The sequence below is a fragment of the Dermacentor andersoni genome, chromosome 8, assembly GCF_023375885.2.
Source record: "Dermacentor andersoni chromosome 8, qqDerAnde1_hic_scaffold, whole genome shotgun sequence".
In the NCBI taxonomy this organism is placed as follows: domain Eukaryota; kingdom Metazoa; phylum Arthropoda; class Arachnida; order Ixodida; family Ixodidae; genus Dermacentor; species Dermacentor andersoni.
Window position 1 is genome coordinate 129,004,490 of NC_092821.1, and position 27,919 is coordinate 129,032,408.

The 27,919-nt window shown below is 44.2% G+C and overlaps 1 protein-coding gene across 1 annotated transcript; it reads right to left on the reverse strand.

Annotated features, from left to right (window-relative positions):
* Positions 1-27,761, reverse strand: LOC129383335 (cytochrome P450 3A4-like). Its single transcript, XM_055067774.1, has 14 exons — positions 27,448-27,761; positions 26,900-26,996; positions 25,015-25,067; positions 22,847-22,943; positions 15,019-15,144; positions 13,992-14,244; positions 10,246-10,376; positions 9,143-9,254; positions 8,941-9,037; positions 6,852-6,960; positions 6,673-6,761; positions 2,183-2,323; positions 708-873; positions 1-201 (listed from the first exon to the last, which is right to left on the reverse strand). The coding sequence occupies exons 1-14, from the start codon at positions 27,501-27,503 to the stop codon at positions 115-117; spliced, it is 1,614 nt and encodes a 537-aa protein (XP_054923749.1). The 5' UTR covers positions 27,504-27,761; the 3' UTR covers positions 1-114.
* Between the last annotated feature and the right edge of the window lie 158 nt (positions 27,762-27,919).

Genomic DNA, 27,919 nt, shown 5'->3' on the forward strand with positions numbered 1-27,919 from the left:
TTGTTAATAAAGTGAAAGAACCAGGTTATTTTCAGATATGTTTCATAGAGTGCACAACTTGGATAAATAGCTTCAGTGCTGAATAATTTCTTGGGTCCGTGAAAAATGCAGACCTCATTGCGAAATTTTTTCGACTTTGAGCCATACTCCGTTTATGGGGTACGCCAAGATGAATGACGATCCAATCTCCAAATGTTTCTCCTGCAAAAACAAAGAAAAAGGTGAAGCAGCTCCAATTTTCTCTCTACTTGGAAATTCAGCAACGAACTACTTAGATAACGCTGTTTCAACTGAGAGCTTAGGATTATAACGAGTTATGTTTTGGCGCCCTTCAATATCATAGTAGCATGTGGTGGGTTGCGAACAATGCTGCGAACTGGAGCGCACGTAAGTTTCGAGTCCCGTAGAGGACGCGTTGCTTTGCAGCTGGCTAGATTTGCACGCACTAAATACAAACCACCCACAATGAAACACACTGAGGACATGGTTTGTCCTGCGCATGCTTACAGGGATGAGCTTCTCTTGCATGACCCCGTCGACGAAGAATGCATCAACTAAGCTAAACTGGTCCCATAGTCGCAGTTATAATATTGCCACGTTAAAGCGAAACACACTTATCAATCCTTGCTCGTGTATCGATCAACTTCTGATGCGAGCTGCACCCTGCATATGAAACTATATAGTGAATGGTTACTGGGAGCACGCACCTTAATGTGACGGTCGTCCAGAATAAGCTTGTATTGTGCCAGTAGCTTCGCCATGGCTAGTTTCATCTCCAGCTGAGCGAAGCGCATTCCTACGCAGTTCCGAGGGCCTTGACCAAAAGGCTGGTACACGGTGGGATCTACCTGGCATTTGTTTTCCGGGCTGAATCTGCAAGGAGTTCCAGGCAAGGAGGGCCAGTTAAGCTGCATTGCACATTGGCATTGCATTTTTGTTAAGCGTGTCACCCAGACACGCAAGCGACGCTAAATCTGCCTAACTGCATAATGAGAAAGCAGCCAAGTGCGCGTACCGAGAAGGTCTGTTGAATCTGCTAAGCAACGGAGCGCGGTGCCCGAGCTCCGCGCTGGCGGTATTTCCGCTGCTGGTATGAGCGTTGTACGTACACAGTCACCTTAGCGTTTTCGTTGTGCGAGTGCGTGGTAATTCTGGGATGTATATATCTGAGTGGAGCACAAAGTGAAATATTAGCTTAAATTTGACGTTAGGTTTACCTTATCTGTATCAAAAACTTGCTCTCACGAATCTCGTCTGAGAGTGGTTGTAAGGTTAGCGAGCGAGAAGCCGGTCATTGTAAATGCCACCTCTTCATTGTCAAGACCTCTGACTCTAAAAATAAATCACTATATTCGAGCAATCTGCTACAATATTTTATAGTGAGATTTCATAAGCTTCGTGAAGCGACGTCCATGATACATCTTAGCCCTTTGGCGAGCGAATAGTTGCTTTCATTAAGTAGTACAGTTATGGATTCAGATCTGAGCAGAGAGTGCAGGGACGAATGGAACTTCGCAGTAGGAATGCCGGTCTAACACATGGATTCGGACGTGTACTCTAGTTTTTGCAGACTGCGGCTCTTGCATGCCGTTTGCTTTGAATGCTTATAAGTGAGCTCATCGTTGATCACTTATACAGACAATGCAATTGCTAGCGGAAGCAGTCCACGATCTTGCAGTATAGCGCTGACGCTGATTATGTCACTCTCTCCTCTCCCTCTCCTCACATCGAACATAATATATACGCACGCCATAATTGTTTCCCAAGACTGCGCCCTGTAATAAAACAAGCAGGGGGATGCATAACCACAATGTCCAAAATTTGGTGAGTTCGCTTTATTCATGATAAATACATATATGGGATTTCACAGCAACACATAAGCTTTGAGGGATGGCAAAGTGTAAGACTCCGGAAAATTTCAGCCAGCTGCGGTTTACAGATACAATAACTAAACCCATACCGGATGCACCCCATGTGCCACGCTTAGAACCTCTTTTGAGAAGATTCTACCGGCAGGTGTTTGTCACGATGAAGGACTAAAAAATATGCGCCACATTTGCGAAGCTGTGTTAATGCGCGTCGGTTCTCTCAATCGCTCTGACTATCTTCGAGGACATTTTCGCGAACGCAAGAGACCTCTACGAAGACACCAAAACATTAGCAGTGTATGAAAAAATAACACCTTTCTGGATCGAAGTTTTCGGGTTCCTTCCAGTAAGCTGGGTCGTTGCTCATGTAATGGTTGGCAATAACGATGCTGGTTCCAGCAGGTATGGTGATACCGTTGTGGACGTAGTCACGAGCGCACCTTCTTGTCGTGAAGCTGCCGAACAAAAAAAGCAAACTTTTGTCAGTGAGTTTCCTTCGTGAAAGTAAAAGTAAAAACAGCGTTAATTATAGCATTGCCGTTTGTTGGGCGGTTCGGTAAACTGGCTTGGAAGGCCTAGTTACCGCCAGCGGACGCGGACAGGAAGAAAGACGACAGCACAACAGCAATAACCTGTCGTGAACCTTGCAGAACCACAGGGTGGTTAAACTAGCTAGGTAGACTGACGACTATCTAGTACTTTTCGAACCAAACGCACATTCCAGAGAACATACGCTTTTCAATGTTTTTTTTTAGGGGCCATAGCACACTTACTTTCACGGATGAAGAGCGAACTGATAAGTGCTGTGCTTCTTAGATACTCAGCTAGAAGTCACGGAATGGAACACGTGTTGGGGGGGGGGGGGGGGAGTAAAAACCAAGGACCAACGAGCCCCTGCTGCATGCGTATCGGTGCGCTCACTCGAAGCATGTATGAGGAGCATACAAACTTGTGCTTGAAGAAATCTTGCTCTACACGAGTCTTAGGAAGGTTATAAGCACAAAGCAGAAAGATAAATATGTGTGAGGGATGATTGAGGCTCAGGATATCTGTCGACGTAGTAAAACGTGTGTTATTGCACCTTCCGTCGACTTGTTAGATAAGGAGTTGGTCTTTTTGGAAGTCTGAATTTGGATTACGTGGCGCCACTGTGCATGAGTCATTAGGTGGTTGTTTTCTGGTAATAAAATTGTTAAAGTTAGTTCATTGTGTTGTCACCTACCTTCCTGTCCTTGTCTGCTGGCGCTGAATATGCTAAGTGTTAATTAGCCGCCTTTATACCACAGTGCGCTGTCAGATGATTGTCTGATAAATTATGTGTAATTATGCTGGACACGGACAAGTATAGTTGATACTTGAGATGACAAAGGAAAAGGAAAACTTGGAGTGCACTTTAAACGTATGGAAATCATGAACTCATTACCTAGATCAGCTGGCCTCAACGTGGCAAGGGCATTCTGGTACTTCCCTACAACCATAATATCACTGGTAGCGTACTCTCACGCTTTGTGCCCTCCTTCCGAACGGAGGGTGGCGCTGGCCCGCGTAAACTGCTGATGCAAAACCGCTCCGCGGGGCAACGCCTTGCTTGCTGGTGCACCTGCCGTAGACGTAGACCTAGCGCTCTACGTGCACCTCACGTAGAGCGCTTCTTCAAGTCTTCTTCTAGTCTTCTTCTAGTCTTCTTCTAGTCTTCTTCTAGTCTTCTAGTCTTCTTATATTCTGCGTCTGTGTCACTTCGCGCTTCAAACGAATATGTACCGTACCAACTCGCCCAACTGCCCATCCTTTTGGATGGGCTAAGCTTGATGTTTTTCGGCCCGTATAACTCCTTTCTTCGCAATGGACAGCCAAAGGCCGTGACTCTAGGTTTAGTATGAATGATATGATTGGGATGGCGCAGATATCGCGCAGATTGTCACGTGTCCTGCCTATGACTTGGCTCGTCGTCTGAGTGTGGATATATTGCAACAGTAACTGTGCCAGCAATGATTTCCCCGTATGAACAACGGACGTAGAAGCCCCGTTTATGGAGTGATCCGTCTTAATGTGTTGGAAATGGCTATGGCAACATTTTATTGATGGTGTATTAGGCGCTTTTTTTCAAGTTTCCTGATTCTTGAACGCAGCGTGCACGACCTCCTTTGCACGATACCTTATATCCTTCTTTTTTTTTACACCTGGGTAGCGCGTCTATTTAGTGGGTCGTTCACGAGTACCATTTGGCCACGTAATTAGTTGGAAGAAACAGGCGTCCCACAAAGCTTTTAGTGAGGAGATTATCTGGTTAACGCGACGCTCATGCCGCGTCCACAGAGAATGACAGCGCACAACTTGCACAGTTTGATGGGCAGGCGCTGACGCACAACATTCTTGCTCTTTCGGCAGCTGACGTTGGCAGCAGTTGCATGTCAGTTAGTTCTACACAAAGGTCCCCTGTGCTTTGCGTCTTGTAAGGCTCGAACACAGACGGCGAACGCGGTGTAACATCGATGAGGTAGAACATTGAAGTATATTCCCCTGTCGTGGTCCTGCGATGGACCACTGTGATAAGGCTATTGGTAGTGCAGTTCATTAGAATGTCGAGGAAGCCGTGTGGTCGCTCGCCTCGTGTTCCACTTTTAAATGGATGCTCGGTGTTCACGTGGGACAGGAATCGGGGTACTTCACAATGGCAGATTATGCAGCATAGGTAGTCATTTTACACTTTGGCGAGCGTTCATTAGTCGTTTGCTTTAGTGAAGCGTTCTTGTTTTATTTTACTATGTTTCTCCCTTACCAAAAAGGGTTTTGCCCAACTCTTTATCGTCTTCAGAAGAGCTTGAGTTCGGCTTGGCGTTTACTGCATGTCATGCTAACCGCTAATAAAAAACAAAGACAGAGAAAGAAAAACGCGAAATGACGAGGTGGTTGGATCATGTATTGGGACCTGTGACTAAAGATAAAATAGTTTGCTTTATATGCGTCTTGTACATGGCTACATTACTGACCATTTGAGCATTCACTTTGCAGAACAAATACTCTATAACACAGCTGTCATTTATACACCGTAAGCCTAAATTAATATTGGTGCACTCTCGATGTTCATCACACTATAAGCACTTAAGGAAGACCATGATCGGTGAGACTGAGTGCGCTGGCAGGTATTGCTCCGGCCGTACCATTCGGTGCGCTTTTAAGCAAAAGATGCAATCTAGCGAGTACACCCAGCTGCCTAGAGGTGGCGCTGTTAGCCGAGGGCTCTGGATGCTTGGGAAGCCTTTGGGTTCAGCGAGAGCAGTGGAAAAGTAAACATGTCCGCAGTAGGGATTAGTAAGACGCGATTGGAGGATTGGTGGAAGAAAAGTAGCGAAACGACAAACAACGGCGACGTAGAAATGCACAGTTCACAATAGGGGATCAGAAAATTTGTTAGGGGAGTTCCTAGTGTTTTTATTTCTTTTTTTATTGTTTAACCTAGGTAGGAAATTAGGCAGTATAATAACAAGAGCTTGGTGGCGCAGCCCACCGTCCCGTTCCAAATGGGAAGCTCATAACATCCATCCATTCATCTGGCGCCCACGGAAGCTGCCGCAAAGATGAGACGGTGCGAGATTTCAAAACATTATTCAGATACCACGCATTGTGCGAATCGATGTAAGCGAAGCATTCCGTGCTGGATGCTTTGACTGGCGATATTTAGCGGTGATGTTGACGACTAAAGCTCAGTTTCTTCTACGTTTAGTTTAACACGAGAGTGCTGAGTTGATGTTAACTTTACCTTGCGGGCACCACTGCTGTTTGCCTGCGTAGTACCCAGAACACACAGGGAGAGTTTTTTGCTTGAGGCATTGTTGTGCGCCATATTTCGTAACCTCTGAGGGGGTTGAGCATAGTCATTGCCTCACATGGCACATCCTACCGTGGCCGAAGTATTAAACTAGAATTGGATTATGGGGCTGTATGTGTATAACAACACTCAAATTATGAGGCAAGTCGTAGTGGTGGACTCCGGATTAATTTTGACACAATAATGTTCTTTAAAGCGTCCCAAAATCAAGGTGCATGTGCGTTTTCTATTTCGCCCTCGTCGAAATGCGGCTTCCGCGATTGGAATCAAATCCGCGATCTCTAGCAATACCATAGCCGTAAAGATAACGCGGCGGGCACAGAAGTGTTGATTTGACGGTCGACCACTGCCGTTGTGTCTCCTGGACCCTGCGGTGCGTTTTAATTAATGCAGCTCTGCTCCTGGACGCCTTGCGTAGTTTGTCCGCTTGAAATATTTGCATGGTGTATATTTTTCAGAAATAGCAGCAACGTACCGTACCGTATCTTGAACTTAAGCTCATCCTGTTTCCGCGCAACCGCCATCGTATAGTAGCAGGGTTTGCTTGCTTGCTCACGTCACCTCCCCCTCCCTCCCTCTCTTGTACGGGAACTGCATCTTCTCCTCCCTACAGTCCTCTCTACGTCCCCTCTGTAATCGAACGTTGGTGGAAAGGGAAGCGCTGCAGTTTCTGTAATGCTTTTGAGGGGGGGTCACTGAAAATTATAGCTCTCAAGAGGCTAAGTGGCAACGGCCTGGACAAGAGAGCTCCAGAGGGCATTGTGCACATTCGGCGCACTCTGGTGAAAACGAATTCCTAGCATCGCCTTTCCTCTCTGATTTGCTCCGGTCATGTATGCACACGCTGTGACACCCCCCCCCCCTCGACGATGTGTGCCTGACAGCAGCAGTGGAAAAGTCCAAGGAAAAGGCAAAGAAAGCTCCGCTTTAAAATCAGGCGGTGAAGGCGACTTAGTGCGCAAAAACAGGACTCACCCTGTAACTGGTGAATGACAGCGAAGTGTTTCAGATATTACTTGGTCCATGTATTTCATGCTAAAGACGTTGTCGTACATAAACCCTCCCTGAAAAAAAAAATATATAAATTTTTGTGAAGTTGAAAACACGTGACTGGCCAATAAAAATTGCAAGCGCAAATCCAGCCAAAGTTATACATCTCTATTCAGGACAGCAAGGATTTCTTCTCGAAGTCGATCTTGAACATCCTGGTGTTTTGCGAGAAGGTAGGCCATGCAAGCCAAAGTTGTGCCCGTCGTCTCGAACCTGCAATTTACGCGGGGATAAAACGCAGCAAGGGTTCTAGGTAGGAAACAAAAAATGTAGCCCCACAATATACGTGATTTAAGAACGAATGCACTGTTTTTTTATTTCCGTTGACAGCTCGAAGACAAACTTTCTTGACAAGAACGATAAAGTATCGAAAGTCAGTGCTGCAGAATATATACAACACATAGATATAATTCCTCATGCCTTCAGTGTAGGTCACATGTAGCACTCGATTCTAAGCTTACTGCGAGAAATTAACAAGTTGGAATAGGCTATTGGGAAACCCAATACTACGTACTACTACTACGTACTACTACTAACACGTAGTAGTAGTACAATACTACTACTACAATACTACGTACTACTACTAATACAGACAACAGTACTACTGAAAAATACTTCTTCACAAAGAAAACTATTTCTAACAAGCGAAAATATTGTAGTGTTTGTGGCATCGCTGCAGACAAGTGCACGTGCTGGGGATCTCACGTTAGTTTGCGGTTCAAGCTTATGAAAAATGCATGTTTGAACATGCGAAATAGGAGCTGATTGTAGTAGCAATGCTTCGAGACATGCCAGAGCTTGCAATCAGCTCTGTGTTTTGGTCTCGAAACGCTGGCAACTAGTATATTAGTTGAACATAACGGCTCCACTCCACAAAAATTTCTTAATTTCATGCGATGGCAACAAACTACCGAAAATTTTTCAATGAGCGTGCAGCTTCAAAGTTTTACAAACTAAACTCAACATGCAAGCAAGATTATAGATAATATTCAGGCTATTGATAACATTGCGCTGCATTTGTTCGTAAGGTTTGCATGAAAAAGACAATGGACAACGGCGTTTACTTTTTAAGAAAAATTCTAGCTAACCCACCGGGTGATGAATGTCGACGTTAATGCGATTAGCTAACAAATGGAAAATCAGACATCCACCCATTCGTAGCAATTGCTACAAAGGAAACCCATACGGGTTCCTCGAACTTCTCTTGGTTTGGTTTCGAGGAAACCATACGGGTTCCATACGGGTTCCTTGAACTTCTCTCCACGCTGCGGATTTCCGTAGAACTATTACGTCAAAATTAATACGATTAGCGTTCAAGCAGTGCAGCCGACATACCACATTTACAGCGGCGAAACGCGTCAAGCATGAGCCGTGCACTGTAGCTGGGTTGCTCTATCCCACTTCCTTCGGACCACTATATTCAGGACACTACCCCCATCTAGAAGGCAGGAGCTTACCATCCTGCGTGACCGACCCCTCCTTTTGTTCGTGGCCTCCGAGACTTCCCCGGTGGTGCATCGCTGCGAGCTTTACCACTGAGAATTAATCCCTCGCTTCCGGCGGTCGTACGTGGCACCGCGCTAAAGCATCATGCTGCTGTGTTCGGGAAACTTCTCTGACGCGAGTTCGAATCCACCCATTGCCGGCAAAGTTGTATAGTATTTCTTTTCACTTCGCGAAGTGGGGTGAAGAGGCTAAAAAAAAAATTATGGGGTTTTACGTGCCAAAACCACTTTCTGATTATGAGGCACGCCGTAGTGGAGGACTCCGGGAATTTCGACCACCTGGGGTTCTTTAACGTGCACCTTAATCTAAGCACACGGGTGTTTTCGCATTCCGCCCCCATCGTAATGCGGCCGCCGTGGCCGGGATTCGATCCCGCGACCTCGTGCTCAGCAGCCCAACGCCATAGCCACTGAGCAACCACGGCGGGTGAAGAGGCTAAACAAATACTTACAAAGTTGATGACGTTGGCTGAGTCTGCTGATAGCATTAAAGTAATTATTAGCACTCCTCCAATATTTACCACGGCGGGCGTGCATACTTTCTTGTTTCAGAGGATTTTTTTTTTTTTTTTTTTTGACGCGAAGGGGGTAGTGCTGGACACTGTTGTGGGATACTTCCGCAATATTCGGCTGCATAATTTTAATCAAACATTGACAACATGGTCGTTGCCCATTGGCTCATTCTCACCCAGCCATGAAGAGAGCGAATCCGTTCGCCAGAATTTCAACATTTGTCAAACGTCGCTTCTTCGCGCTAACGTTTACCGTTTCAACCGGCTGTTTCTCTGAAAAAACAAAACCACAGAATAAATGTGTCACGCTACTTAGCTATTAAATCATTCTATCATTAATTGCAGCTATCAGGAAACGCCTGGTACATTCATTCTCACCTTCGGATGCGCTATCAACATCGTAGGATGCAGCGAGTGAGTGCAGGCTGACTGGCATTTCATCCTCTGCTTCGGCATTGAGCATCAACTGGAGGAGATCGGTCCTATTTTTCTAAAATTAATAAAGAAGTTAATTTATAAATGGAGGTGTACTTCAAGTGACAGCGATAGATCAGTTGCATGCAATCTGTCGGCATTTCGCTCGAGATACTTTTTGATTTTTCAGACCTATTATCATCCCAATCGGGTTCCGGCTGGTCGAGCATATTCGAATGATTGTGCATCGCAGAGCCACCACATAGCGAGATACATTCTCTTCAAGCAGCGGCAGCTTCTATTTAGAGTAACGTTGGCGGCTACGATGAAGTGCACTTCGCTCCAAGTTTTGTTCATCGTCATCGACCAATCTACTGCAGGACGAACGCCTCTCCCAGCGATCCCCAAAAACCACTGCATTGCTCAAGCTGTTCCGTCTTACGCTCCCAAATTTCTTAATTTTATCACACAGCCTCGTTCCTTGTCATTTCTCGACTGTGCTTTCATTCTGTCTGCATCTAATCTGTAACTCCATTAGACCACCAGTTAACTTCCCTACGCATCGTATGGCCGGCCCAACTTAATTTATTTTTCTCTCTCTAAAGTGGAATAAAGGCTACCCCAATTTACTCTAACCCACGTCGTTGTGCTCCTCTCTCTTAACGTTACGCCTATCAGTGTTTGATTCATCGCTCGTTCTGCAGTCCTTAGCTTCTTCTCTAGCTTCTTTGTTCGTCTCTAAGTTTACGCCCCTTATGTACGTACTGATAATATACATGACTGTACATGTTTTTTTTTTGGAAACCTTAATAGTGTGTTTCATTATATTCCGCGCGGCGCCATGGTAACCAGGGTGCTGCACGAGTTTATCATTAAGTACAATGCTGCTGTCCTCAGCACGCCTTTAGGGACTGGATAGTACTTACAGTTACCAAGGCAGTGTCGGCTTGCTACCTATCGACGTGCACTTCCCTCCATTTTCATAAACAATGGAAGAACATAAATATTCTTTTTCTGAGCAGAAGGCAGCTGCTGAAATATCAAATTTGATAGCTATTCAAACCTACCTCATTGTTTTCACGGCGGAACTGTATAATAGGAGTGATTTCATCAAAAGATTTGTCTGTGGCAGTCTTGTTATGCCGAGAACGGTATGATATGATCGCTCTCCACAAAACTGAAAACTCTGGAAAGCACGCTGGAAGAGAACGGTTATCATCATCGGGGTGAAATAGGAATGTTGCAAAGAATAAGTTTATCTCCTTTGAGACTATGATAGTGCGAGTGTGGAAGGTGATGTGGACTTGTTAGGTTGTTAAATTGATTTTAATGGCGTGATAAAATTATTAGAAAAACAAGCAATATTTGCGTTGCTGTAATGCTTATTAGAAAATAAACAGGTTCCGTCGTGAAAGTTCAGGATTCATCTCCCGCACAGGTCGTTTCTGACACAAAAAATAACAAAAAACAGCTGACGTGCTTCAAATGTCAGGAATCACTACAGCAAATGAATATTTTGATTACAAGTTTGCAATCACAACACAAACACGAAAATACTTTGGCGAATAGTACAGATTACATAAGCCTCTACCTTCCACGTTACATTTAGGAGGTTATTAACTTGTTCCGTGACACTGATGTGTAATCTACCTAAAAAGGTGTAACCGAGAACCAGCGTCTCTAAAGAATAAAACTCTAATGCTTTAAGCACTCAACATCAAAGTCCGCGAATACACGCAAAATCGCCCGCAGCTTTTTGCACTCTGCCTAATTACATAATTAGTCATAACTAATTAAAACTCGAATAATATAATTGGATGAAAAGTGTCAGTGAGAAAATTGTAGAGCAACCTGAAAAAACTCCCCATACAGCGTTCGGTTGCTCATTACGGCAATATTGCGTGTATTCGCGGGCTTCTTTCACGCTCGGAAAAACATTCTTATTTGGGACGTGTTGAGCAACCGAAAGCTGCATCAGGAGTTCTTCATGTCGCTCTGCAATTTTCTCATTGACACTTTTCATCGAAATGTAATATTGGAGAAGTTCGTTAGTTAATTAGGACTTATTATATAATTAGGCGGTATGCAAACTATAACCTCGGTATCTCCAACATACGTGGCACATGCATATTTTGAAAATTTGGTGCATGATTCTTGGGACGCTTTGAATATTTTTCTGTTGGCTTGACGAAGATGTACTACAACAATGGCTCAGTCTACTTAGGCTTGTCAAGACGCCACTTTATGTAATTCCATGTATATGTTTCTTCTGATATTGCTGTTTTCCCACGGCATTTATATACTTTGACTTGTTCTCTTTGGGCTCTTTACCAAGCTTTGAACCATATAATGTTTCTGAATTGTCAGTGATTAACAATAGGCGGAGGTGCCATTAGGAAACTGTAGATTGAACGAGTTATCCAAACAATTTTTCGATATGTCGCAATAATTGCTCATTTATGTCTTCATGAGTTTTCTAGTAATATACTATTGTGGTCTCGCATGGAGTGTGTTCTCGCCTAGGTGAAAAGTCCTTCCCTACCGGACTCAGACACACTGTCCGTAAACTCTGGTAGTGCCTAAACTAAGAACACTGCTTGAATTGCTGACGATTTTACCTTGGGATACTAAATGTATCTTATATGCTACGCCGAGTTCGGTGCCTGAAAGTGTCGAATGAAGTGCGGGAAACCTAATGCAAAACGCACACTTTCGTTACTGATATGCTGGTGTTTCAGTGGTAGATAGGTTAGCTAACCAATTACTAACCACTTTTGTACTACAGTAATTAGGTTATAATTGAAAAAAATAATGCATACTTCTTTGCATTCTTTTTTCACAAATGTACCACCCGTTGCCCGAAATATATGTCATTAGTTCAATCCAATTTTCATTGGTGACGGACGGTGTTTGGCCATTACACTTAAGAAATCTCACAGGTCCCACACATTGTTGCAATTGAAGTTTTTCGAAGCATTTCACGGGTATCTGGCTACGCAGCATCGTATCGCGTTGCACAAAATGTTGCCAACTGGACCAATGTCTTTATGTAAGGCTGAAAATTATGAGGTCTCACTTGCAAAAACCACTTTCTGATTATGAGGCACGCCGTAGTGGAGGACTCCGGAAATTTCGGCCACCAGGGTTTCTTTAACGTGCACCTAAATCTAAGTACATGGGTGTTTTCGCATTTCGCCCCCATCGAAATGCGGCCGCCGTGGCCGGGATCCGATTCCGCGACCTCGTGCTCAGCAGCCCAACACCATAGCCACTGAGTAACCATAGCGGGTGTATGTAAGGTTAGCGTTTGTGTGTCTGACGAGAGCGCGTGTTTGGCAATAGCAGCGAAGCGACGGTGACGACGAGGGCAGGATTTCTACTCCGGCTGTTCGCGTATTATCGAATGTGGGGTTCTGCATAGATAGTGGGCGAGCACAAACAACAGAACCACGGATTCTGACGTCATCTGCGAATAAGGGTTATGCAATTCTGCATACCTATATCTATGATGTTTAGCCTATGTTGAAGCGACTATGGTACTTTCTCTACACTGACGAAATGTTAAAACCTGTCTGACTTGGGACGACAGCGTGAAAGTGGTACATTGTCGCGCAGCTTCTCCGTATATCTAACTGCTACGACGAAAGAGCTGGGCAATATGGGCCGATCCAGAAGCTTTGCAGTCGAACGTAGCTTCGTAAAGCTTGAAATGACACGAGGGAAGAATGTCAGAAACTGACACGTGACTCAGGCCTCCAAATGTGTAAGCGAGTTAGCCATCGTCGCACGAGAGGATTATATGCGCAGTCGTGGCCTATGGTTATGGCTCTGGGTTGACGTGCTGGATATCAGACGTTAGATCCTGCCGTTCGACGGCCGAGCATTTATGTTTATTGAAGAGGTCCGAAATGAGGCGAGAAAAAAGCCTACGTACCAACGGCAAAGTGCTTGGAATGAAGTAAGAATGTTTTGCAACAAAATAAATTAAACACTTATTGCGAACTTAGTCCTTTAAAAGCAATTGAATTCGGGGCTACAGAGTTTTCTATATTCGCTGCACAACTATACGGAACTTTCTGGCTAATGAAGTGGTTTCTCGTTTGTACTCTGATTGTTTGAAACCACATCATCATCATCATCATCATCATCATCATCATCATCCTGGCTACGCCCACTGCAGGGCAAAGGCCTCTCCCGTACTTCTCTAACTACCCCGGTCATGTGCTAATTGGGACTATGTTGTCCCTGCAAACTTTTTAATCTCATCCGCCCACCTAATTTTATGGCGCCCCTTGCTACCCTTCCCTTCTCTTGAAATCCAGTCCGTAATCCTTAATGACCATCGGTTATCTTCCCTCCTCATTACATGCTCTGCCCATGCCCAACCGCATAGTCTGCCTTTATTAGATGAATCAATAGGCAGGCATTTTAACCCAAGTGTGCAAGTCAATTTGCCGTGGGAACACACACAATAATTCTGATGCGAAGGCGGCTTTAATATGTTTATAGCCCTACCTAACTATCGGAGGTTAGCACTCAACGGTGCGCCATGTCAAAATATGAAGCGAGGATCAATTAAATTAAGTAAACGTACGTGCATGCCTTGTGGTGGTTCCTCGAACAAGCGTCCACCATCGTCCACCATCACATTGCCAGCGCGAAACCAAACGGACACCCAGAGCAGACAGACACACCACAAATGCTGAAGTTGCCTATATATATGTTTTGTGTCGCGTATTGTCTTTGACGTGCATCGCGAGCACAACAATCAACAAGCCCATCTAAAATCATTAGTTACCATCTGTTAACTTACCGCTAAGAAAGTTTATCCATTCGCGACGAAATTGTTGAAAAGTCTCCAAACCCTCCTGAAAGAGTGACCCTGCGGTGCTGTTTGTTCGACCTTTCTTCTGCAGGTTCGATTGGAGGCCAAACGCTGATCGAATCATGACTTCGGCCGTAAGCCTCTGGAAGAGCTCCCGAAACTCGATGGCTTTATGCTTCGACCGCATGTCCTCGATGACATTGAGAAAAGTATTGGTGCTGTCATCCATTAAATTCACCATCTGTGCGTAGAATGTTGTGCATGTGTGATGAAGTTGAAAATGATCACACCGACTGTGCCACCGGCCTTTCCTCAAAAATAGATTAATCGGTGATCGAGGCATGATAACAGAAGGCGATATGAACAATTCTTCAGGGAATAAAGCACGTTTTCTAGACGTCCCGAAACAGTCACTAATAAAATTACAGCAAGAATGGAGCACATTTCATTCAACCCTCACAACTAATGGTATCTAAAACCCTTGCCTCCTTGTTTCGAGTGAAACCTTACGAGATGCTGCGAAAGCGCAGATATGTAGCAAATGTTTCTCTCTCTGGATTCGCGTCTTCCTTGACAATCTCAAACAGTATGTATGAGTCGATAGCTATCGCACACATACTATGCCATTTCACTCGGGAGTGCAGCAAGGGTTTTTGTACTCGGCCTGCTAATATTTCCAATGTATGCAGTGAATATACAATTAACATATCACCGCAACTATGCCTGTTTGCTGCGGACTGCTTCTTTCATTGCAGAATAAGTAACCCTGGTAACATCACGCGTCCTCAAACTGATCTCGGTAATGTTGTTCACATCTGGTAAAAAATAACGACAACAACAAACAATAATATGTAAGAACAAATAGCTGCGAGTGGGCTCTTCATTTGGCGTTGTGCTCCCTTCGAGTCCAAAGAGTACAAATGGTTGACGGAAAAACAAAGACCTGAAGTGATCAAGAGAGCTTGAACAAAGAAATGCTCAATCTAGAGCCTTATTCTGAGACATGGCTGCCTACCTTCTTCATGTTTCTCGTCGTAAAGGCTGGCGAAATCAGGCTGCGCATTTCTTTCCAGCGGTCGCCCTCCGTATTCATCATGCTATGCTTGTTGATAGGGTGGTTCCGTGCGAAGCTTGACGACAGCTGTAAATATATTTACACCACAGCTTTCCTTGCAGAACTGCGAATCGCTCAATTTATTTTGCATGCAGAGCTAATTAGATAACAAGTAATGCAAGTATCTGATGTAAACTCATGTAATGAAATGAAAAATCGCAAATAAAGTGATGGAGAAAGATGTGGCATAACACTACAAACTTGTATTACCGCAATTTTTCTCTAGACACAGTAAGAACAAAGAAGTACCGTACAGATTCTGCATAAATTGACGACAGACAAGGTTTAATGCAAATGATTGCGCTCTTTCAATTTCAAGCACCAATGCTGCTGCAATAATGCTTGTTCAAACAAGGGAACAGGTGCAGAAAGCATTGAAGTTCATCTGTAGTGCCTTCAGCGACTATCACGGAAATCTTCGGCCTACCTTATTGCTATTTAAAGAAATACAGAGAAACTGTTTTACGAATGGCTTTATTTTTTTGGTATAATCTCTGTTGCAAAAACGACGACACGAGTGTTTGTATACGAGGCGTTTAAGGGGCCTTCAAGAGGGCCGGGAACACATGTAACGATTGTAGGACTTTCGGAACTTTGTTTGCAAATGTCGGGCGTCTAGCCTGCGCTGTCACCTGAATCAGCCGGCAGTGAGTGGCGAATTTAGGAAAGGAATAGATTTGAGTGCAATGACTGATTGCAATATGCCAGCCTAACATTTTAGAGCGCTGTAAATGGAGAAACACGGAGTGTGTGTCCCTCGTTATAAATCGTACGCACAGGAGGCTTGGCATTTTTACAGCGCTCTGCAAACGGAAACACGCAACATGAAGCCATAGGACTGGTGCTGAGATGGCGCTGGAACAATGCTCAACCTTGTCTACTTAATGTGGAATGTTCTTTTTTTTTTCACCGCTAAAAATGTATCATGCTACCTCAACCAAGCAGGCTAGCTCTCTTCCTTAACTGGTGCAATACAATTGAACCAGTGTACGCCTGGAGCACCGCTTTACATTAGAAAGGAAGTCCGTGTGCCCTCATTTCCCAGAGCTGCTAGCCTACTCGCAAGCTGAGATGATTTCGTACCCCTTGCATACCACGTCACTGTACAGTCTGCAGTACCCAAAGTCAGCACCGACGCGAAGAAGACAGCGACTTGTGTGAAGCGCGGAGCGAGCAAAACCACCAATTTCAATACGTCAAACAACATAAAAAACAAGAGGACCCGGACATGAAAAAAAGGAAGGGGAGGGGCGCTATTGGCGTAACTGGGACATCAACCATCAGCACCGGCGGGAGAGGAGAATATTTCTCTAGACAAATGGGGAGAGCAACTGCTGTGGGAAAGCCAGCCAACTTCATCGTACCATCGGCCGACAGCCTTTCACTTGGGTCTACCCCCGGTAATGTCTAAGACCCTTTACCCAAGAACCATTTCTAATACGCGGAAGAACACCTTATATTGACAGCACCTTTGCTGCAGACATATGGGAGAGTTCCCTCTTAATGTTTGTACTAAGAGACTCAGTAAAACTCATTAGCACTACTTTTTTTTACTGACACCGACAAAATGCACAAAGATATTCTATCTGCTGAATGCAAGGTAAACAGAAAAAAAAAGGAAGAAATACGTTTTATTTTGTTACATACATCATTACACAGTTTAAAGGTAAGCGATTGCTCTTGCTTTGGCAGTGCAAAACTACCGTTTATTTCACGCATTTATCAGTGCGTCTTTCATAAGCCTGCGGCGTTTATTCAGCTTCGCTTTTAGAGTTAAATCAGCTCGGCAGCTGAACAAGGAACGCGTTTTGCCCAGCTGGTTCTGCCTTACAGTATCGGAATGAACGTTCCGTGAGCGCGTACAATAGCATTTTACGCGGTGCAGCTGAGTTAAAGGTATTATAGGACACCTTGAGTTGAACTGTCAGTAAACGTGTTGCTAAGAATGCATACGGTGCTTCGGAACCCTGAAAAACGTAGAAACAAGCGAATCATATGCGGCCCTTTGTAAAGCCGCATGTAAATTAAGCCACAGACGAAGCAACCAAAGGCCAATATGACGTAGAATGACGATCACGATTCTGAGAGCTGCTGATATGGTTTGAGAGTATTGTTGAGTATGCACACACACACACACACACACACACACACACACACACACACACACACACACACACACACACACAGACACACACACACACACACACACATACACACACACACACATACACACACACACACACACACACACACACACACACACACACACACACATATATATATATATATATATATATATGTATGTATATTTAGCAGGTGGCAGGGTCCTGAAATTTTTTGTCTTTACCCCTGTCCACACAAGAAGTTAAACAGAGCGCAGGCATTGATCCTCAGATTATTGCACAGGCTCATATCCCAACCCGGCTTTATTCCACAAAATTTATCCCGACACCTATGCCACTAGTTCTTGCAGGCACTGCAATGACATCGCTAGCCTAGACCATATGCTCTGGCGTTGCCCCTTGTGGCAGCGGTGGGGGTGGCACCCCCTTGTGGGGGTGGCAGCGGTGGCGTAGAGGTAGAACACCCGCCTCGCGTGCAAGAGGTCCGTGGTTCGAATCCCGGTGCCGCGCAATTTTCCACCGGATTAAAAAAAAAAAAAAAAATCCGCGTGTTGATAAAATTGCATAAACAGGCCTGGAATGTGGCCTGATGCCGGTGACCAGAACCGGTAACACACTCCCTCACCAGAGCAGGATTGGCCACCCTGGTGCAGTACTTGGCCACAACCTCCTATATGAACACAACAATCAAACCCCGGCCCTCAGTCCCCAGCAGCTGCGAAGCAACTGACCACGGCGGCGGTCAGACCTGCGACGCTGCAGAGGGTGCTAAGAATCCCTGGCTCCGGACAGGCCGCCATTGGAATATGAACCTGGCAACGTTTAACGCAAGAACATTATCTAGTGAGGCGAGTCTAGCAGTGCTATTGGAAGAATTAGAGGGCAGTAAATGGGATATAATAGGGCTCAGTGAAGTTAGGAGGCCAAAAGAAGCATATACAGTGTTAAGGAGCGGGCACGTCCTGTGCTACCGGGGCTTAGCGGAGAGACGAGAACTAGGAGTCGGATTCCTGATTAATAAGAATATAGCTGGTAACATACAGGAATTCTATAGCATTAACGAGAGGGTGGCATGTCTTGTTGTGAAACTTAATAAGAGGTACAAAATGAAGGTTGTACAGGTCTACGCCCCTACATCCAGTCATGATGACCAGGAAGTCGAAAGCTTCTACGAAGACGTGGAATCGGCGATGGGTAGAGTGAAAACAAAATACACTATACTGATGGGCGATTTCAATGCCAAGGTAGGCAAGAAGCATGCTGGAGACAAGGCAGTGGGGGAATATGGCATAGGCACTAGGAATAGCAGGGGGGAGGTATTAGTAGAGTTTGCAGAACAGAATAATATGAGGATAATGAATACCTTCTTCCGCAAGCGGAATAACCGAAAGTGGACATGGAGGAGCCCGAACGGCGAGACTAGAAATGAAATAGATTTCATACTCTGCGCTAACCCTGGCATCATACAAGATGTGGACGTGCTCGGTAAGGTGCGCTGCAGTGACCACAGGATGGTAAGAACTCGAATTAGCCTAGACCTGAGGAGGGAACGGAGGAAACTGGTACATAAGAAGCCGATCAATGAGTTAGCGCTAAGAGGGAAAATAGAGGAATTCCAGATCAAGCTACAGAACAGGTATTCGGCTTTAAGCCACGAAGAGGATCTTAGTGTTGAAGCAATGAACGACAATCTTGTGGGCATCATTAAGGAGTGTGCAATAGAAGTCGGTGGTAACTCCGTTAGACAGGATACCAGTAAGCTATCGCAGGAGACGAAAGATCTGATCAAGAAACGCCAATGTATGAAAGCCTCTAACCCTACAGCTAGAATAGAACTGGCAGAACTTTCGAAGTTAATCAACAAGCGTAAGACAGCTGACATAAGGAAGCATAACATGGATAGAATTGAACAAGCTCTCAGGAACGGAGGAAGCCTAAAAGCAGTGAAGAAGAAACTAGGAATTGGCAAGAATCAGATGTATGCGCTAAGAGACAAAGCCGGCAATATCATTACTAATATGGATGAGATAGTTCAAGTGGCTGAGGAGTTCTATAGAGATTTATACAGTACGAGTGGCACCCACGATGATAATGGAAGAGAGAATAATCTAGAGGAATTCGATATCCCAGAAGTAACGCCGGAAGAAGTAAAGAAAGCCTTGGGAGCTATGCAAAGGGGGAAGGCAGCTGGGGAGGATCAGGTAACAGCAGATTTGCTGAAGGATGGTGGGCAGATTGTTCTAGAAAAACTGGCCAGCCTCTATACGCAATGCCTCAAGACCTCGAGCGTACCGGAATCTTGGAAGAACGCTAACATAATCCTAATCCATAAGAAAGGCGACGCCAAAGACTTGAAAAATTATAGACCGATCAGCTTACTGTCCGTTGCCTACAAAGTATTTACTAAGGTAATTGCAAATAGAATCCGGAACACCTTAGACTTCCGTCAACCAAAGGACCAGGCAGGATTCCGTAAAGGCTACTCAACAATAGATCATATTCACACTATCAATCAGGTGATAGAGAAATGTGCGGAATATAACCAACCATTATATATAGCTTTCATTGATTACGAGAAAGCGTTTGATTCAGTCGAAACCTCAGCAGTCATGGAGGCATTGCGGAATCAGGGTGTAGACGAGCCGTATGTAAAAATACTGAAAGATATCTATAGCGGCTCCACAGCCACTGTACTCCTCCATAAAGAAAGCAACAAAATCCCAATAAAGAAAGGCGTCAGGCAGGGAGACACGATCTCTCCAATGCTATTCACAGCGTGTTTACAGGAGGTATTCAGAGACCTGGATTGGGAAGAATTGGGGATAAGAGTAAATGGAGAATACCTTAGTAACTTGCGCTTCGCTGATGATATTGCCTTGCTTAGTAACTCAGGGGACCAACTGCAATGCATGCTCACTGATCTGGAGAGGCAGAGCAGAAGGGTGGGACTAAAAATGAATCTGCAGAAAACTAAAGTAATGTTTAACAGTCTCGGAAGGGAACAGCAGTTTACGATAGGTAGCGAGGCACTGGAAGTGGTAAGAGAATACATCTACTTAGGACAGGTAGTGACTGCTGATCCAGATCATGAGAGTGAAATAATCAGAAGAATAAGAATGGGCTGGGGTGCGTTTGGCAGGCATTCGCAGATCATGAACAGCAGGTTGCCATTATCCCTCAAGAGAAAAGTGTATAACAGCTGTGTCTTACCAGTACTCACGTACGGGGCAGAAACCTGGAGGCTTACGAAAAGGGTTCTACTTAAATTGAGGACGACGCAACGAGCTATGGAAAGAAAAATGATAGGTGTAACGTTAAGGGATAAGAAAAGAGCAGATTGGGTGAGGGAACAAACGCGCGTTAATGACATCTTAGTTGAAATCAAGAAAAAGAAATGGGCATGGGCAGGACATGTAATGAGGAGGGAAGATAACCGATGGTCATTAAGGGTTACGGACTGGATTCCGAGGGAAGGGAAGCGTAGCAGGGGGCGACAGAAAGTTAGGTGGGCAGATGAGATTAGGAAGTTTGGAGGGTCAACATGGCCACAATTAGTACATGACCGGGGTAGTTGGAGAAGTATGGGAGAGGCCTTTGCCCTGCAGTGGGCGTAATCAGGCTGATGATGATGATGATGATGATGCCCCTTGTTATGAGGCACAGAACAAATCAATGAAGACAAGTGGCTCTCCGCTATCAAGAGCCCCGATGCCGGGGCGCAACTATGGGCTGTTCAGAGGGCCCACGATGCGGCGGTCGGGCAAGGCCTGACTGTCCCAACGTGGGAGCGGCCCGCAGCGCGCTGAGTCGCGTACCTCAGGACCTTATTAAAGTTTTGCATCCATCCATCCATCCATACCCCTGTCATCCAAGACCAAGATGTGTCTAAAACAATACAGGCAATAAGGAAGGAAAGTCGTCCTGCCCAGGATTATGGCTTGGTGAGGCATCACCGTCGACAGCAAGGACTAGTGCTCGGCTTCCCATCTGGCCGCTTCCACGACAGACAGGCGCTAAGATGTCCACGTGTCACGTCAGCGAATGTAGAAGGCAGAATATTGGGGAATCACCACCGATGGCACGGATTTGGTCCGCTTGCTAACAACATACGGGACTTAATCAGGTTCAGAGAAAGAATTATATGCTCATGCATACAGTATTTTATCATCATCATCATCATCAACATCATCATCATCATCATCATCATCGTCGTCGTCGTCGTCATCGTCATCATCAGCCTGGCTACGCCCACTGCAGGGCAAATGCATCTCCCATACTTCTCCAACAACCCGGTCATGTGCTAATTGTGGCCATGTTGTCCCTGCAAGCTTCTTTATCTCATTCACCACCTAACTTTCTGCCGCCCCCTGCTACGATTTCTTTCTCTTGGGATCCAGTTCGCAACCCTTAATGACCATCAGTTATCTTCCCTCCTCATTACATGTATTACCCATGACCATTTCTTTTTCTTGATTTCAACTAAGATGTCCTTAACTGGCGTTTGTTCCCTCACCCAACCTGCTCTTTTTATCCGTTAACGTTACACCTATCATTCTTCTTTCCATAGCTCGTTGCGTCTTCCTCAATTTAATTAGAACCCTTTTCGTAATCCTCCAGGTTTCGGCCCCGTAAGTGAATACTGGTAAGACACAGCTGTTATACACTTTTCTCTTGAGGGATAATGGCAACCTGCTGTTCATGATCTTAGAATGCCTGCCAAGCGCACTCCAGCCCATTTTTATTCTTCTGATTATTTCAGTCTCATGATCCACATCCGCGGTCACTACCTGCCCTAAGTAGAGGTATTCCCCACAGTATTTGGAGCTGTTAGAAGGGTGAGTGTTCTGCGGTAGGCCAATAACGTAAAATAATTGTAAATGATCTGCTGTGTTTAATGACCTCCTCCTCCATCACGTTATTTGTATGCTGTGAGCTTGTGTTTGTGAAGCAATGGAGTTTGTTTCGTTGAGAGCACCTTCCATCCGAACATTAATTCTGTCAAGTGGGGCGACAGGTCAGGCGTGCGTGACTTGTTAATTCACACGTAATGTAGTAACACCCAATAATTTTCTCTCCTTTCCTTACGTTGTTAGGTAAGCTGGTTTGTATATTATACAGTGCTTTCTTTACTACGTTTTATGGTTATTTACTGAGTCAAAGATTGTTTATCTAATGCATTTTTTATGTGATATCTCACATGACTCATGAGCGCTAACATTTTCGAACATCGACCCCGCTCCTTTCGTTATACGCTACAAACGGCTTTTAAGGGTGTAATTACTGATAGCGATAATGATGATGAAGGAGATCTGCGCATGAAGCTACACATTTAGGCCCGTAATGGAGTTCGGATATCTCCCTCTGCGCAAGGAGCTCTTAGAAAAATGCAGATATATTTTTGCGATGTGTCACCACACGCCAAAACCTTTTCAGTAGATGTACTCTGTAATCCTTTTATCTTTTTTCTAATTCTTGCGCTGAACAACTGTCGAAAGGCCACTTGCTTTATTAAACAAGGAAATCCAAACTTACCTGTGCGGCCGTGTCAGAAGCAATTGCAAAAATGTCTCTAAATAGCGTAAGGGAGGGCAAATAGTTATACTCACTCCTCGGCTGTGGAAATTGTGGAAGTCCTTTATTTGGATCTTCTTGGCAAGCTCTTTGTCTTTGACGATAAGGAATGGGTGAGCCCCATTGTAGAAACTGTGAAGCAAAACGATATTAAGGAAGTTTATTTTGAGAAGGCATAGTGTAAAACGAAGCGAAATGGGGGCATCATTCCTTAGACTGACTGTTCAGCTTGATAAATTGAGAGACACAATGTAATTGATAGGTTTACTTTAACACCACTTTAGAAATGTGCCACCACCTATAGATGAAACCTGATTGTATTTAAAGTGACATATTATGCATTGTGCATATGCATTGTAGATTCGGTTTTTAATCCAGAATTTTATATTATTTGTCATTACTTTGTGTGTTTACAGCTTTTCCATAAGCTGCCGACAGTGTTAAAAAAAGCGCGAACACTTACATTCTTTGATATGTTCAGCGTTCTGTTTGTTCCAACAGTGTTCTTGTGGCTTCTTTTTATTTATGAGTGTTATTTATGCGGATAGCTTTAATGTCTGTTCAAAATAATATATAGAGCCTTGTTTTGCTGAATGTTATTAGAAAATCGTGTGGCAGCCACCGCACGAAACTACTGAGTTCATCAGCTTTTGTGTGGCTGCAGCTTGCTTTTCTATATTAATGAGAAATATAGAGGCGAAACTGAAAAGGCCGAGCTTCATTCCTCTTTCATAACGCTTCATAGCTGCCAGATATGGTGTCAAAGTTTGTTTTCAGATCCTAATAAATGGTAAGGTGGGAGCAGCTGACCAAAGAAAAAGAGAAGGAATAGGAAAGAACATAGGCTGTAAAATAAACCGTGGAAAAAAGGCTGTGCCCTGTTAGATTGCTGGTGTTTACCGAATCCCTTTGTCCTGCAGCCTTTCGTACATAGGGCAGACAGACCGATGTATTATTGTGAGGCTATCGGAGCATCCCAATTCTTTAGACAAGAAATCTACAAACCTGGCAACCTGTGCCGACTGATGGCATTACAAGGGAAGTGGCGGAAGCACTTCACATAGCGAGAAAAGGTAGTGGGTGCGTTAGTCAGCCTTGCGTAGCCTTATCTTTGAAGGAAATAGGGTGAACAACGGTGTTAATCTCACCCGCGAGCACGAGGCAATGTTTTGGGAACGACTAATGCTTTTGTTGACATCGAGCGTGCGCGCCCGCTTGATGTAAAGCTTTAAGCCATTGTGTTTTTTCCGATAAACGCAGTTGTAAGTTCTGCACCGTGTGTGTCCCATCCTCTCTTCTTTTGTCCGGTGTACGTCCTTGGCGCTGTGCTTAAACATTATAAAAGCATTTACTTATTTATTTATTTATTTACTTATTTATTTATTTATTTATTTATTCATTTATTTAGGTTACCTTCAGCTAGGGTTTGAGCATTACAGTGGGGAGGGGCATATTACAGACTAAGATTGAAAAAAAAAAAGAGTTGATACACTTAGAAGAAAGCATGAACAATCGACAAATTAATACAGATATGTAGAGCTGCCACTAAAAAAAAGCAGAGTAATTTTAAGATCTAAAAGTGAAAACAAACAAACAAGGAGTCTAAAACAGAAGAACAAATTGAGTACAAATAATGCGGCTACGTTCAGCATGTTATCCGAAAAATTCTTAAAGCGCCATGTCTCCGTAATAACGGTAGCTGCGTGTGGCAGCTGATTCCATTCGGAGGTGGTTCGAGGTAAAAATGCATGTGAATAGGTCACAGCTCTACAATGGCGATGAACTTTTTGGAGGTGGTGGATTCTAGATCACACGAAAGGAGGACATTTAATGGACCATTCACGAAGATGACTGCTGTGGCAGTAAATTTTATGCAACAGAGTGAGCCGGGCTATTTTACGCTGAAGGGGAAGTCCTGGAAGCTTGAGCAGTGACTTCATCACGGTAACACTGATTGTGGGGTCATAATTGGATAACATGAAGCGAATTGAACCATTATGCACTCTTTCAAGTTCATTTGTCAATGTGGTACCATCAGAATCGCAGGTATAGGATGCTTATTGAAGAGACGGACGAATGTAAGTGGTGTAAAGAAGCTTTTTAGGTGATGTGGGTGTTGCTAAAGTGATGGGGTTATTGCCGTTGCTATAGTTTCCATTGTTTTTATACGTAGAGTAAAAAAAATAGAGCAACAAACACGCACCCGACGATGTCTCCGTATTTGTCTAACCAGTGCTTGAATGCCATTAGCGCTCCCTGAAATAGAGCAACGATAGGAAACTGTTATACATAGCAACTTATATTTGTTCGTGCCATAGCAACAAAAAAAAAAAAATACTGTCTTTGTTTATTTTTCGCATGAAGCAGAGAATATATAGTAACTAACGCAAGTTTGTTTAGACTACTGCTGCTAAAGAGACATTGAAGTTCTAATACATCTGCAATCACAGTTTGCTGGCAACGGAAAGTATATTAATCCAACTATGACTCAAGACGCTGTTTTGTCTTGGCGTTCAATTATAACGAAAGTGACTTTAAAAAAAATTATGGGGTTTTACGTGCCAAAACCACTTTCTGATTATGAGGCACGCCGTAGTGGAGGACTCCGGAAATTTCGACCACCTGGGGTTCTTTAATGTGCACCTAAATCTAAGTACACGGGTGTTTTCGCGTTTCGCCCCCATCGAAATGCCGCCGCCGTGGCCGGGATTCGATCCCGCGACCTTGTGCTCAGCAGCCTAACACCATAGCCACTGAGCAACCGCGGCGGGTCGAAAGTGACTTCAGTGAAACAAAGAGTTCTTTTAATGCCTTATAGATCGTTAACTTGAAGTGCCGTACTTAATTTGCCGGTATTTGTCTTCAGTCGCTGGTGTTGCAATTGTGAAAAAAAATCTTATCTACGCGCAGTTTCTAACACTTTAGTAAGATAAATTTCAGGGTGTAATGGTCTAGGCATGAAAATAAAGGGTTGGCACTCATCTAAGCTAGCTTCAATGTTAGCCAGCAGAGACGTCCAGTGCACTTGCTGAGAATCCTATCGCCGCCTTGCCTCGATTGCCTTCGCACAACAGCCGTGGTTGCTGTACTATCAGCAGCACAACGCAAAGAAGGAGAAGAAATGAAAGAACACCATGTCTCACTCTCAGATGTGCTCTGTTATGCACGACGTACCTGTGAAGACGCATTGCGCCTTCGCAGAACAGTTGTCACTGCTTAACAGTTTCCACACGCAAATTGCTAAATGCCTCAAGGTTGCGTCGCCAAAGCGTTGAAGTTGCTGTAAAAGATTCCTCACGAGAATATTGTAAAGTTATAGCCACTGGCTTTAAAGAAATGCGTGCACTAATTTACTAATTACAAGTGGCACTCAAGCTTGAGCGAAATGAAGTCAGAACTGTCATTTCCGTCTCTCCTGTCACGTCGAGATATTTCACTCATCTGCCTCCTCCCATAACATAATTTTGCGGCCATCACACATCGACGCTGCGGCTTGCTCACGCGCATCGCGCTTATCGTCGTATCCGTAGTCATCGAAGCTGGCAACGCCTGCTCAGCCGAACAAAAGCATTTAGCTCACCGGCTTTATCACGTGCTTTGTCCTGTTGAAGCGGTATTCCAGATAGAGTGGTTGATATGCTAAACCCTGATGCATTCAAGGAGAAACTACACGTCCTGTTTTCATAGCTTATCTCTTGTAGTCTATATAGCCATTGTATAACGATGTTTGGTTGCTACTAAAGGTCTCGCTTTTGCTGGTCTTACTTTAGCGCTCGCATTGAGGAAAACTTTTGTATCTGCAGTGACTGCCCTGATCAATATTAACTCAAGATGACCGGTGCATTCAATTGTTGTGTTGTCTGTGTTGATAATGTACTGATTACCTGTATTGGAAAACTCGAAAACATTTGCTCATGTTATTCATCTGACAGTTTTTTTGTATAACTCCCATTACATAATGTTTCAATAGGAACCTGTGATGCATCTGAATAAATAAATAAATAAATAAATAAATAAATAAATAAATAAATAAATAAATAAATAAATAAATAAATTTCCACGTTATGCTTTTGTCAGTAAAGCTTTACCTTTTCTACAATTTCAGACAGGTTTCCGGTAAGAAAGCTTGGAGGAGGTCCCGTGATGCCGAGATCTTTGAAGAACGACAGGCGTCTCTTTCGTTGTCTGGAACGCACGCAATTGCGTACGCTATAAACAATGCCATATCGAACGTTTTCACTCGATTAGACTAGTACGAAATGACGACAAGAACTTTGCAGGAAATACAACACTCGTAGTTCAGTGGACATACCCGCTAAAGTGCAGTCGCGCAAACTGAATGATTTTGTTTAATGCCCCAGAAAGTGGCAGAACTCGATGCATACAAGATATTTATTATAGTGAAAGTACAGCATTATTGGCAGTTTCATTACTCACAAAGGCGCCTGGACCATAGAGGGTGTAGTTATTGCATTTTTGAACGGGATATTTCGAGTCTACTACACCACAGCTGCAGCGTAATTTTAGCGGTTTAATGTATGGTATTCATATTACCGAATATAACGCACGCTCTGCTCGGCGGGGTCATAACCTCGTCGAATATGCCTGTTCAAGAGGTTAGTAAAATTCCACTTACATAATGAACCATGTTGTAAGCGTGACGACGAAGGTCAGTATCAAGGTTTCCAGCATGGTTTTCAATGCTGACGTCCAGGTTGACTTCGCACACCTATAGATACTTCAGCTGAAAGTTGCCACCAGCGTCTTTGACATCCGGAAAGCTGTGTGCTGTACTGTTTTCGCAAAGATCCCGACGCCCAGGCGTTTGAAGCGCTGTTTCTTGATGCCTTGTTGCAGTCCGCTCTGTATGCCAGCTTTATAAGACGACACCTCACTGGATTGTTATTCGAAAAGCCAGCCACTGAATGTTAGACAGTATGAAAGAATGCTGTTGTAGGTAATATCGAGGATGGAGTATAATTAGATACAGTGACAATAAAAAACACCGAATAATATATAAAGATTGGCGGAAGTAAGAATAGCATAGCGCTATTCACGTGCTGCATGAGATCACAGCACGTGAGCTGATGGAAGCCTACTGTATAAAA